The 14,016-nt window shown below is 30.1% G+C and overlaps 1 protein-coding gene across 3 annotated transcripts in view; it reads right to left on the bottom strand.

Annotated features, from left to right (window-relative positions):
• Window positions 1-208: 208 nt before the first annotated feature.
• The window catches only part of LOC106462657 (cdc42 homolog), a 19,410-nt gene continuing 5,602 nt past the window's right edge, over window positions 209-14,016 (bottom strand). For all 3 annotated transcript variants that reach the window (XM_013922601.2, XM_013922602.1, XM_022389973.1), the window contains exons 2-5: window positions 9,694-9,846; window positions 8,857-9,039; window positions 6,931-7,128; window positions 209-2,345 (exon numbers count right to left, since the gene is read on the bottom strand). In XM_013922601.2, the coding sequence (XP_013778055.1) occupies window positions 2,256-2,345; window positions 6,931-7,128; window positions 8,857-9,039; window positions 9,694-9,798 (576 nt within the window). In that variant the 5' untranslated portion in view covers window positions 9,799-9,846 and the 3' untranslated portion in view covers window positions 209-2,255. The remainder of the gene's footprint in view (window positions 2,346-6,930; window positions 7,129-8,856; window positions 9,040-9,693; window positions 9,847-14,016) is intronic.

The raw sequence follows: 14,016 nt of genomic DNA, 5'->3' as shown, positions 1-14,016 counted from the left end.
ACCGAAAATAGTTAAATTAACATACATAAAATATATAAGTTATAAACTGTGGAAAAGCCAAATGACAATTTATATCAAAAAGTTTGTTATATGATATTACATTTACTAGTGTACAGAAAAAAATGCAAGTAAATAAAAATTTCTTTGTACACCACAAAGTATCTGCCATTAGCTTTGTTTGTGAATGTTAAAAAATATTCATCAATGATTGAGGTTTACACATTTTAATTTTCAGGCAGAAATACAGACACTAGATTTCTGGAACAAAAATACTTGTATAAAAGAAAAAAGTTAAATACACTTTATGAATCAGCTTTGAAGCATATGTTACAATGAACACATGGAAATAAACAAAGATTTAAAGAGAAAAATTACAAAATGTTTTTTCTTCTAATATTATTTCAGAAGGGAATTCCATGCCATATTAATTTACATAATTAAAAATATCAAGATCACGAGCAAAAGTCAGCCACTCAAAAATCCCAACACTTGAAAAATTTCTAAGTATCAAACATCATCAATGGAGCTTCATATTACATTTTTCATATAAGTAAGAAACACACTTAATTTCTCTTCCATATTTTTTTTTTATTAGAAAACCTTATTTTGTACACAAGGTATACTAAGGTTTCACGTTTTTTCAAAAAATACTCCTGACTGAATGGTTTAGTAATACTAAATGACAATGCTAAAATGTAGTTTTAGATTTTAATCCAACAGCAAAAAAAAAAGGCATATATCCTAACAAAACAAATTTGTACAAAACACAAAATATCAGAACTTTAATTACCATACATTAATCAATAAGAAAAGAAGTTGGAGGAGTGAAATACAACAGAAATACAAATACTTTGCGCTTACGCTAACTGATGTGACATACTTTATCAAGGATTATGTAATATGTGACACTTGTCTAACAGGAGTGCATACCTTGGCCTACAATACTACAAGGCAAATATTTAGTTCACCACCAAAGACAATCCACTGGTAATTTTTTTTTTATTTGTAAAAAATAATTAGAGGGAATGCACTCTGAAGAAATCAGCAGTACTGTAGTACTTTTTCAAGTCTTAGTTAAAAGACTAACTACTAGCTACTGCCTTCCCTTAATCAGATTTAGAACATTAACATAATATGACATGTAACACAGTAGCATGCATCCAAGTCAGGTAACTATTTAAAACCCTGTCACACTTCATCTGATCTTGACGGTACAACTTGCTAAGGGAATCATTACAATTGTGGAACGTGAAAAGGCCGTGTTTTCTAAGTAAATTTTAACTGTTAACCCAAGTACGGTACAGTTTGTCTACTAATTTATTCAAAGCGAACAGCACTTCACATGAATATAAACTGTTCTACTTTCATTCCAGAAGAAATTTTTTTATTCCACAGACTAGTAATTTTGTGTTTGATACCATAATGGTTTCAAATCTATTCAAGTATTGAGAATGCTTAAAGTGTGCAGTATACACCAAAACTGAGAAATTTACTATAAACTTCAGTGACATTAGATATTAAGACTTTTAAAGTTTAAGGTAAGATCAACAGTAAAACTAAATGTACTAAGCTGAACTGTATAATTTTTTATGTTACTGTACTAAAAGCTTCAAACCTGTGTTTTGTACTGCATAATTACATCCCAGTATTTGGTTGAGAGGAATAAAAAAAGGTTACTTGTAATTTTTTTGTAACTTAAGAATAAATATTTCTTTTACATAATCAGATTTGTATCTATATATATAAAAGAAAAAAAAAGCAGTTTTTATTGTATTTGCATTACTTTCAAAGTGTTAAATCAGTTTTTTACTACGGTTCTTATAAACAAATGTATGTAGCAAACAGTTCCTCAGTTACGAGTCAAATAACTTTGCCTATTCTGTAATTATAATAAATTTAAAAACACAACAGCTTACTTGAGAACACATGTAATAATGTCAAAAAAAAAAAAATTGGTCTTTAAAAAGCGTACGTTTTAATCTTCATTAATCTTTGTTAGTTCTTCACTTGGGAGGTATACTGGACCCACATTTTAATTCAAACTTTTAGAAGACTGCTGACTCTGATTCATGCTACAGTGATTCACAGTAAGTTTTTGATTCAGTGAAAATGAACATACAAGTTCCAGTCCCTAACCACAGTTTTTCAATAACTTCCAATTTATTGTACTGATTAACAAGACTTCACTGACTGCCAAAAGGTGAGGCAATACCTGGAGGAGTGTTACACTGCAGCACCTCAGTTTATAACTGAGCTTATAATAAGATACATCTTCGTTTTGGCTTCTGCTCTGGAGGTTCCAAAGCAGCCAGGATTGCTTCATCAAACACGTTTTTCAGCCCTTTCTATAAAACAGCAAACAAAAAAAAAACATTACAACTTTTTATCTGATAAATAAAAGTAGTTAATTATCTTTCCAGAAATGTAATTTTATTTTAAATCTATGACCACATTTACTTCCTCGTATTGTTTCATAAAATATAAAGGGCATATGAATGATTTCCACAAGAAACACCGATTACACATAATACAGACAATGTATACATACCTTAGTTTTTCTCAAACATAAATCTTATGAAATGGTTTGTTTAACATTTGTTTAATCTATAAGTAATACCAAAAACTATTCATTTGTATAATTGTCGGATGCAAATACAGAGACCAATGATTCCTTTGCTTTAAACACAGAAGTCTTAACTCAGCATACAAAAGATTTCAGATTTTTTTTACGTTTGTAATATTAAATTAATAAGCTAAGCAGATACATAACAGCCATATCAATAAAATATTTAATACAATGTTAAGGAGATAACTTACCACATCACGGAAACATTATCACGTTACGAATGATGTAAATATTTAGACAACTGTACGAAACGTTTTGACTACTTACTTGCATAAATGTTATAAGTAATTAAGTTTAAAATATTGCTTGTGCACAATTCTGCAAGAAAAAAGGACAGCTGCATACAACTACATAAGCTCCCTGTTAAACCTAACACTTAATTGTCCATGAACTTGCTTCAAAATTTTACCTACCTTTTTCATAACTTCCACACTTTTTCAGGAAGCGATTTAAATCTATGAACTCCAACAGTTTTAAAATATTTTTTTCTAAACTGTTTATGCACCAATTTACTTGTGCATCCTTTACTTTCTAGTTACAAGGTCCCTAACAATATGCAATCCTCAGAAAAATTAATACTGGAATTAATCAAACCAATTGCAGATGAAGTTTCATAAATATCTTGTACACAATCTGTGATTTCACCCAATTTTCTCACAAGTATGTTAAACTGAGTATTGTAACAGGCAAAAAGAAATAACTCAACAGAATGTAATACATGAACCATACCAGTAGTAAATGGTTTATAAACTAATCAGTAATTTGTTAACTATTTCAACATGGACTCGGTCCATGGGACCAACCATGTTACCCCTTTTACTTGTAACCCTTGCTTATTCTTCCAAATGGAGGGTGTAGAGCTATTATTTTTTTTTATGCTTCAAAATGCATATAAAATAATAAAAAATATATCAACTTATTATATTAGTGCACACAAAACATATGTAATTTATTTGGGTGTCTAACCAAGCTTTATACGAGTTTTAAAAAATCCTGTTTCTCTTCAGAGCAACAACTTAGTCATCACACTTCAACATTTTTGATGAAATTACAATTTTCTCCTTCAAGCTGTTTACAAACAGCTGTAAGATTTACGTACACAAGTAACTGCTCTTCATATTGGTTATAAATTGTTAGAAAAATAAAAGTAGGTAGGACTAGACAAGAGGTTTTGAAAGAATGGAGTAGTGGGAGGAGCAAAACTACTAGATTGGCTAACTATACTTATATCTCAGCAAATCAAAGAGGTAGTAGGTTCTTATTTTTAATTATGACTTGTCAATATTATAAGCATTTGTCTGCTTCTATACGAAACTAGTGGCAAACATAGCTTCGGATTATTAAAATTTGATTTATTCCTCTTTATAATTTCAACTTCGGAATACAATATTTTAATCCAATTTTATACAATCCACCTACCCTTAAGATTGCTGTATCTAAGCCTAGATCTTTATGTGATATTTAACATCTGAAAACCTAGATAATTCTCTAGATTGGTTTTAAAAATCATTATACTGATGTGGTATAATGTAACTATGATATACTTATGAATTTTAAATTAAATACAATACAAGTTAAATACAAAGAGCTTAGTTAATTTGGTAGTTAGACTGACTTATGTGTGCTATATGTACGTGTGGAATATGTAAACATTTTAACTATTCTATAATATATTGAACTTCTTATCTATGAATAGCCAGTGTGGTAAAATCTAGTAGGAGAAGGTAAAAAAAAAAGAAGATTGTACTTTACGATATGTACACTAGATCAAGAATGATCAGTCTGGCTAAACCCAATAAACAGAAGAAGAGAAAATTACAGGCTAATCCGTTTATATAGATTAACTTAACACTTTAACTGTTTAAATAATGTATTTTCACTGCTTAGAAAATTTATTCAACCACTCACTGTAAGCAGCTGACTCACACTTGCGAGTCTTCTCAAAAATTGTGAGAGTAATTCATTGAAATACAAAATCACATTTTCAACAGCAGAGGGTAAATTCAATAATGCACATCTGGATCTCTTCAGAATTGACCAATCTTGAAACAAGTGATTAATAACACTGAATTATCTTACCTAAGGTACATTTTTTCTGAAGTTCATGTTTCATTTGTTTTCATAAATAAATAATTTACTCTACCAGCTTTCCTGGTTAGTTAGTAGTAGCTGTTAAAGGGGAAAAGACTGACTATTTGTGTTAGCAGTCTCACGAACAGTGAAGTCTGAGGTTTAATACAATCCTGACAGCAAAAACAATCAAAATATGAATCAATGCACTTTAAACATTACAAATAAGAACAGTGTGTTAAATTAGCAATATTCATTTTTGGATCAATTTTTAGATTTTTTGGATCAACGTAAGTAGCTTGCCTTGATCAAAAGTTTATGATAATTTAAGAAATTGTTGCAAAGAATATCCAAGATAAATGAAACATTAAAAGGAGCAGTGCCACCTATCTTAAATTGCAAAACATACTGACTAGCTTAAGTTACAATTCTAACCTTATCTAGTGTCATCTTATCAAAATAGATTATTATGGGTATTTTTTTCAAAGATGGTACACTAACTCAAAAGCCAATTTGTGCATTCAGGTTTTCATAACTTAAAACTTCTTGATCATACAATTGGGAGCTATTTTAAATAATAAAATGTAGTGATGCTGACATTATATGTCAGTCATAGTCAGTTCAGTGCTCTCACATATTTAGCTGAGGCATAGAGGCTCATAGAATGGCTCTGGGTTTTTCAAGTACAAACTTTTAGCTCGTAGCTCCATCATCTCTTGACCGATTTGAGATCTAATTACAGTTTTGGACTCAGGAGGTCAAACCCTTTTGATTGATGTATTTGACCATGACCAAGATCTCAAATTATTCTACTCTAATCCTGCCTAAAAGAATTTCAAGTGGCACGGTAATTGAGGATTCTCTCTCTTGTTTAAACTAGAAAACATTTTGAGAATGTAAAAAATCAACTGAAGAACGTCTAAAATTGTGTCAGTATCGAGCACTATTTGATAGTAAGAATACAAAAACATACAGAATAGGTCAACATAACATCAGCCCTCTACAAATATTTATTTTAAATTAAATTATGGAACACAGTCAATTAATCCAAATTTTTGAAGAATATCTATTGTTACAAAACTACAAAAACTCTTGCGATTGTTGTATTTTGGAAGAACTATATATGAGATGATGCATTAAATATGAAGTTATTAAATAAAAACTACTGAACAATTTACAACAAACTTTTTTTACATCTCTTGAGGTTGTAACCGGATAGGTTACATTCTCCAACATTAAAAGCAATATATTACTTAAAATTAGCTATAGACTATCAACTTGTAGCTCACTAGTGTATAGATATTTTCAGTAATCAATCCCGACATACATTATATTTATTCAGCAAAATACATTACAAAATATATGAAACAGACAAAACAAATAATCCATACACAAGCAAATGAATAATTTTTATGTACCTTACATGTATATGCAGTAAAGAAAATAATTATGAAATCACATAAGAAATACACATAAAGGAGTCACAAACAAGTAATGTCAAATAGATGACAAATTCATTAGGTTGCAAAATATACTAGTATTTTGTTTGCAAACCCTTTGCTATACACACAGCATTACATAGTCTTCTTTACTATCAAGATATTGTTTCAAACTTTTTTTTGCAAGCTTAGGATCATTGTCTTGTTGGATGATGAATCCCCACCTGTTGAATTGTATTCTTGAATAAATGGTATAATGTATCATAACCCACCTGTACCTGTCAGCAGTTAAGGCACCATCAATTCTGTATAGATACCAAAATAGGGATCTTGGCCCAAGCTTGTACTGATCCCCACCCTTTACTTTATTGTAGATGTTGTACAGTGACTACAATACCATTTTCCTCTCCACTGTCAAAAAACTATTGTTGCTGGACAATTCAAACTTCAGTTCCTCTGTAAAGCACATGTCCACAGCTTTGCTCATTCCACTGTTTGTGTCTGGTGCCTATTTCATCCTTTTGATTTGGGTACCTCAGTTTCTGTTCCATTAACTGTTCATTCGGATAACTTCATGTTAAAGTACAGAATAATGTTTTAAAGAATACACCCTGAAATACTTTTGAATTTTCAGATTTTTTACTCCAGCCACTTGTTTAAATGTGATATTTCTAACTGAAGTAACAATGGCATAATGAACAAAAGTGCATTGAAACATTTTAAGATTATTCTCAAATACTTAAACCAGACTAAGCTTAGTGTATTCCCGAAGAAGCTGTAAAAACAAACACCTACTTGTGTCAAAGCAGAGCATTCCACATATTTGACAGCCTTAAGTTCTTTGGCCAGCTTTTCTCCTTGTTCATATGTGATTGGTTTTTGCTTATTCTTAGCCAGCTTTTCGATAGTTGCAGCATCATCACGTAAGTCTATCTGTGTACCAACCAGCAAGAATGGTGTCTTCTGACAGTGGTGTGTTATTTCAGGAACCCACTAGAATAAAGGATTTAAAAAATGTTCATATATATATATTAGCTTAAAAAGTAATATCAGAACATTTGGAAACCCTAAAATAATTAATTGTGAATAACACTGTAACCCTGTATGTGGGCTTGGTCATTTTGACCAACTCTGTAACCACCAGGTAACAATTAAACTCTACCTACAATAGCTTTGGATGTAGTAATTGTATCTTCATGAAATTTGGGAAGCTTTTAGTACACATTATAAATCTGTTTGTATATAAAATACCATATTTTTTAATAAACTATTTTTACTAAAGATTTGTTTTTGAATCTATGAAGTTTTTACTGAGTCAGCCTGAGTACAAAGTGGTTTTCATGTTTATCAGAAGTTGTTTTTTAGTACAACTTTGTATTTTATCTCTTATCCTTTCCACCCTAATATTAACCATATACAGGTTTAAGTAATATGACCAACCTTTATAACCACCACACAGCAAAAAACATGAAATAAATCTAAGTTACTCTTTTTTTTTCTTTCTAGAATGACTGCACATTGTAACAGACAGTTTCACACTATTTATTTTCACAGTCACTATGAAAAAAAGCAATTTATCATATTAGGAAAGCTTTGTGTAAACAAAGTGTTGGTTTATCAGCATGATCGGTCAAATTGAAACATGCTACACTTAGAAGATGTCTCAGAGTATATTTTTTATTTAATTTTTTTAATCTATTTTTCTTATCTAATCTAATATCTTACATCTTTACATTTTAGTTACTTTTATAATAATAAAAAATTGTATACATAAAAATTAAATTAAGTATTTAAATATTTTTTTATTTTTTACAGTCAAAATCTTGATAAGTTAACCCTACTTTTTGGTAAGATTGTTTTAAGTACTTTACTGAATTTTTATTTATTTCAAAAAATAATTAGATGCACAACTAATAAAATGTCCTGTAATTAGTATAATTTCACAGGCTTTCTAATTAACCTATAGATGGTTTGAAATAATTCTGTTGGCTGGTTGAGGATTTGACGACAGCAAAGAACGAAACTGTAGGCCAAATACTTCATAAACTGTTTTCAGAACGAGTCATCATTATAAGTAATACAGTAAATCAAAACCTCTTTTTCTTGGTTATAAATAATCCAATAACAAATGTCAGAGAGAATTACTTAATTTTTTGAGCAACAGTATGTGAAAGGAGGGCATGGCTTCAGAGTTGACTGTATGGTTTATATTTATACTATAAATGTATAAGGTATATTAAATTCAGAAGTTCAGATATGGGTAGCAATAATATCTAAAATGAACAAGTTGGAGCAACGAAGTGTCAATTGATACATAAAATTGATGACTGAGAAGTTATATAAATATTTCCTTTTACTATTAAGTAATCAAAACTTAGCCTTGAAAAGCACACCAGAGCTTGAAATAACTGTATTAAATCTCAAACTCTAACACAAAGATTTAGTAACAGAAAACATATTTTAATCACAGTATTGCTAAGCAAATGATGATAATGAACTAAAAAAGTCAAAAATGATAAAAAGTTCAGTACATTTTTAATTTAAACACCACAATAACATGCCAAGCATTTTTACTCACTGCATACACAAGTTTCAAAACGGTAACTGTAAAAATAGCAAAAAGTGTTAGCATTGTAAAAGACTCCATAAATAATTTTAAAAAACATTTGAAATGCATCTGAAATAATCCCAAGTATAATTAATAACATGAGAATAACTAACCTTTTCTTTAACATTTTCAAAAGAAGAAGGAGATACAACAGAGAAACAAACAAGAAATACATCTGTTTGTGGATAGCTGAGAGGACGCAGTCGATCATAATCTTCTTGGCCAGCAGTATCAAATAAACCAAGGGTGTACGGTTCTCCTCCTATCATCACAGTTACTGCATAGTTATCAAACACCTGCATATAGTAGAATGAGAGCATAAAGTCAGAAAATAAATCAAATATCTCCTTAAAATCTTTTAAACAATTACTATTCAACCCACAAAGGTTCATTTGTGAATGCAGAAGAAAAAATAAGTTTTATAGTCGAACAAGTTTCACTTTGGTACACAAAGAAAATAATGAAAAAGGAGAATTCAGTGATTAATATTTAAGCTTAATGAGAGCGAAGATATTTTTGTATAAAAAAAATGGTACATTTTGAAAATGTTTTGATTTAGATGTACAGCAACCTATAGCTTATTTTACCAGTACAATCCAACTAAAGACATCCTATCTTGTACAATATAATCTAGCTGGTTTCAATTTCAAAATTTAACAGCCACTTCTTACAAATTATTTTTAAAGTACTTATAAAATACATTGTAAAACAATATGCTTCAATGGTTATGATTTAAAACACTTTTTTTTACAACTATCTTGTGGACTGGTGATTTGGAACCACTGATCTAGACATTCATGTTTCTATGTTATCATTCAATAATGTCTGTATCATGTAATAAGCCGTGAGAAAATTAAAAGAATAAACTGAGAGAATAATAATTTTTAATGAAAAAATGAAAAACTTTACTTAAAAGGTTCACACCACAAATGATACAAAAAGAAACCTACGGTTGGTACATATTCTGATGGAAACTTGTTGGTTGTGTAAGATATCAACAAACAGGTTTTACCCACTGCACCGTCACCAACAACTACACACTTGATGGTTTGCATGTTTTTAGATTTGATGCGCTCAGGACCTTTCTAGTCCCACGCTGATTCCTAAAAAAGAAAAAATTAAAATACATATTTACTGCAAAATGAACAACTTTGGCTAATGATTTTTTTACCACATTTATAAAAAAGTACATCTTACACAAATGTTCAGAGCTTATGAAGAAAAATAATAAAAGTTCACTAACTTGCAACAAGCTTCTCAATCAATAATGGCTGGAGACGGCTTAAATGGGTAATGAAGAAAAACTTTAATATAAGTTTAACATGACAGCAAATGTACAACGTTTTGTCATCATCACTCACATACTATTTAATATAATTGAATATGAACATTAGATGAATTAATGAGAACTCTCACAAATCAATAGTTATTTTATCGTGTTAACTAAGAGCTAAAAAGTTTATAAACTGTAACGAGAAGAGTCGAATTTTAAGATGTGCAATCATACTCTTGAAAATGTTTCATTTGCCTACCCTTTTCAAGTATGAAACAGTTTTAAACTAAATAACCAGCCAAGGAACTAAAACAACACACAACACTTCATACACATCCCTACGTGAACAGACTACTGGATGCGATAAGGTCGCAGACACCCAAAGTCTTCACATTAACTTGCTAGTCAAGCAAGTGTCAGCTGCAATTAAAACTGTTTAGTGAGTTTAGCAGTAACAACAGTACTTCAGTGGAAACTATCAATGCAATCACACAAAATTAAAATCAAAATATGAGATTAGAGGTAAAGATGATAGGGGTGTGAATAAGATGATAATCAGGATTAAAATTTATAATACAGTAGTTAGATCAGTTCTGCTGTATGGATCAGAGACATGGGCACTGAGAAAAAAAAAAATTGCAGGAGAGGATGAAAATGAGAATGTTATGTTGCATTATGGAGAAAATTATGAGTGATATTAGAAAGTGGGTTGAGGTATGTAAGATAACAGAAAAAACTTGAAGATAAAGGTGGCACGGTACACGGAAAGAAGGGTGGAAAATAACCCGGTGAGAAGAATATTTAGAATGTTAGTCAAAGGCAGACATAGTAGAGGATGTCAAAAACTGAAATAGAAAGATAGGATAGATCGAGATATATTTGAGAGAAACGGGTGTAACTCGAGAGGGTGTGATAGATAGAAATTATCGGAGAAGGACTACCCGAGCGACCAACCCCAAAACTAGATGGGATTAAGGTTGAATGCTTGGTCATTTTGACCAGCTTTGGAACTCCCATGTAATCATGAAATTATATATTCAACTTTTAGTTTACTAGGTGTATCTTCATGACAGTTGGCAAGCTTTTAGTAAATATTACAAGTCTTTTACATACAAAAAATCAGATTTGTAGAGTCAGAGTAAATTGACTTTTGTTAAGATCAAAAATACCTGTTCATTTTACAGTTTTTAAATTTCATTTGCTTAACCTCTAAACCTCTTAAATGAATATCAAAACATTTTCTTAAATATACCTTTATATATTATCTGTTATTTTCTCTACCTTAACATTTATACAGACTATCCATTTGATAGACCTTGTAACCTACCCAAAAAACACGAGATAAACCTAAATTACCCTTCATTTTTTTATAAAATGACTGCATATTGTTATAGACAATAACACACCTATTTATTTTTACAGCCAAATCTCCTTATCATTTAGATTTATTGCTTAGATTAATATTAATATTATTAATATTAAAACAGGGAAGCTTTATGAAGACTCAGCAACAAGTTATCAGCATGCTCAGTCAAATTAGAACATGCTGTTCTCAAGAAACATGCTTGTGCTATGGAGTACATCTCATTAGTACAGCAAATTACAATTTTTGTTGTTTTTTTTATCTAGCCTAACAAGTTTCTAATTTTTAAATGTTACAACAATAAATACAAAATATGCATAAAAGGCATGAAATTTAGTACTTGCATTTTTTCTTCTCTAAAAGTCTTAAGTTAACCTATTTTTTGTAAGGATGTTGTCAGTCTTTACTTAATTTTTATTTATATGAACATGCAAAAAAAAATTATTATAATTTAACTGGCTTTCTAACTATATATGCATGTAAAAATATTATCCTTTCCTGGTCAAGGCAATTTTAGAGGTATCAAATTATGAAATTGACTCATAATAACTCAAAATTTATTGTAAGAACTAACCTCATAAGGAAAACTGTAAATAAAAAATCTGCTCTTTCTATTGGTGATAAATAATCCAATAGCAAATGTCAGAATTACTCTAATTTTTCAGAGAGAATATGTGCTAGAAGGGGCATGAAATTTAAGGTTTCAGTTTATGGCACATAAATCATTAAAGCAAGAAGGACTGTTGTTATACATTTTTATTTTATCCCTGGGGTATCTAACATACAAGTGTGTAAGTTCTCAGAAACTTAGAAAATAATATAAGAGTGGAAAAAACTTCTAAAATGGGTAAGTCAGAGCAAAGAAGTGTCATGTGATAAATAAAAGTGCTGACTACGAATTTATTTAAATATTTTCTTTTGAAATTAAAACTTGAATATTAAAATTTTAAATATAAACTAAGTTTATTATCGTACACTGATAATAAAGTAGTTTAAATCTTGAATGTAACTCTGCAAAAAGGTCATGACATGCGCACTTTGACCTACCAATATCTAGAAGATTAACTAAACACGAGTAAACAATGATCATCAGCTGATTGGTTTAACTATTTACCTGAGAGATTTGGCTCACTTTCCAGTGAAAATTGACAAAATTTACTAGAAAACGTGAGGTTCAGTGAAAAGCTTCACACGGTATATCTATTACATATTCATTTTTTTTTTTTTACTTTCAAACAGAAAAACATTTGTTTTATATTTATTATTATTGACATTTCACTCTACCCTTCAGTAAGAAATTAAACATTTGATTACAATATCACACACTAAAACACACTTTACTTTCCTAGTTTAAGCAATAACTCATTATCATTGTTAAACAGACATTTCAATCTAGTAAATATCTACAAACTCCACACAATAACATGATTTTTGTTTGAATAAACGATAAAGGTAAAGACTCGTTGGTATGATGGACTGTTCCCAGGCTCATATGTACCTGGTTTGTTGTGTCCAATATATAAAATGCATTAATCTCTACACAAATGTTTTATGAAATTCTAAAGAAATATATTACTTTGCAGCACTCATGTTTTCAAAGTGCAAAATTTAGGGTGTCGTGGAAATGCTTACAAACTTTTTCTTTCGGTACTCTCACAATTACCTTTAAGTTATTTTTTCTGTGGGAGAACAATATCATTTATTATTCATAGCTACAGATCATCCTAAACTTCAGTCAATGTTACATAACACACAGACAAGGGTTCAACAGGTCTTTCAAGGTTGTCTCTACCCACTCACCCCCTTTAAGACTTCACTGCCCTCAGGTTTTGTTTAATTATCTGCATAATTAAATGCTACTGACTTTGTAAAAAAGCAAAATCATAAAACTACTTCCCAAAATACTTGTCTTCCTAGCTATCTCGTGCATCAAAAATGGGGATGAAGTTACAAATATATTAATCTATAGATAATACACACACACACACATATTTATATAAAAATGAATAAATTAAATTCTGTGCATGAAATAACATTTCATTTAGGACAGCAGAAATAATATGCTATGTTCAATCTAATTTGGAGCAATAAAATAAATCCCACTTTCTTTCCAGTTTTCAAAATCTTTTCCTAATCAACTTTACACGGCTGTTTGTAGCCAATAAAAGACAGAGCAGATTCTACTGTACTTAAATCTTGCATGTTGTTGTTTAGTTTTTGTGATGCAAACTGTCAGACAGTGGAATTACTTGGTATGTGATGGTCACATTTGGTGCTCGTAAAATAATTTTTGTAATCTACTTATGGCTAACTAGGAAAGCCAGATATATTGTAGTTTTAGGACATTTTATTCTAGTGACCAATATATTTTTCATGTTCTAAAATGCACAGTTGACAGCTATACAAATTCATTTTTGGACAGCCAAATTTATGAGACTCAACAACATAACATGTAACATAATATTTTGGGATGACATGGGACCTAATGGTCCGTCTCGGCTGTTCCATTCTCTAAAATAAATTGAAATGATTAAAAAATTAAAATAAAAAACTTAAACCCAGCCCTTTTCATTCATATACTTATCAAGTTTTTCTAAAACCCACTGCCTCTACAACATCTGAAAGCAACCCATTCCA

This window comes from Limulus polyphemus, unplaced genomic scaffold (assembly GCF_000517525.1).
Source record: "Limulus polyphemus unplaced genomic scaffold, Limulus_polyphemus-2.1.2 Scaffold1217, whole genome shotgun sequence".
NCBI lineage: Eukaryota > Metazoa > Arthropoda > Merostomata > Xiphosura > Limulidae > Limulus > Limulus polyphemus.
Note: the sequence above shows the minus strand (reverse complement) of the source record. Positions and strands in the feature narration are given on the sequence as shown.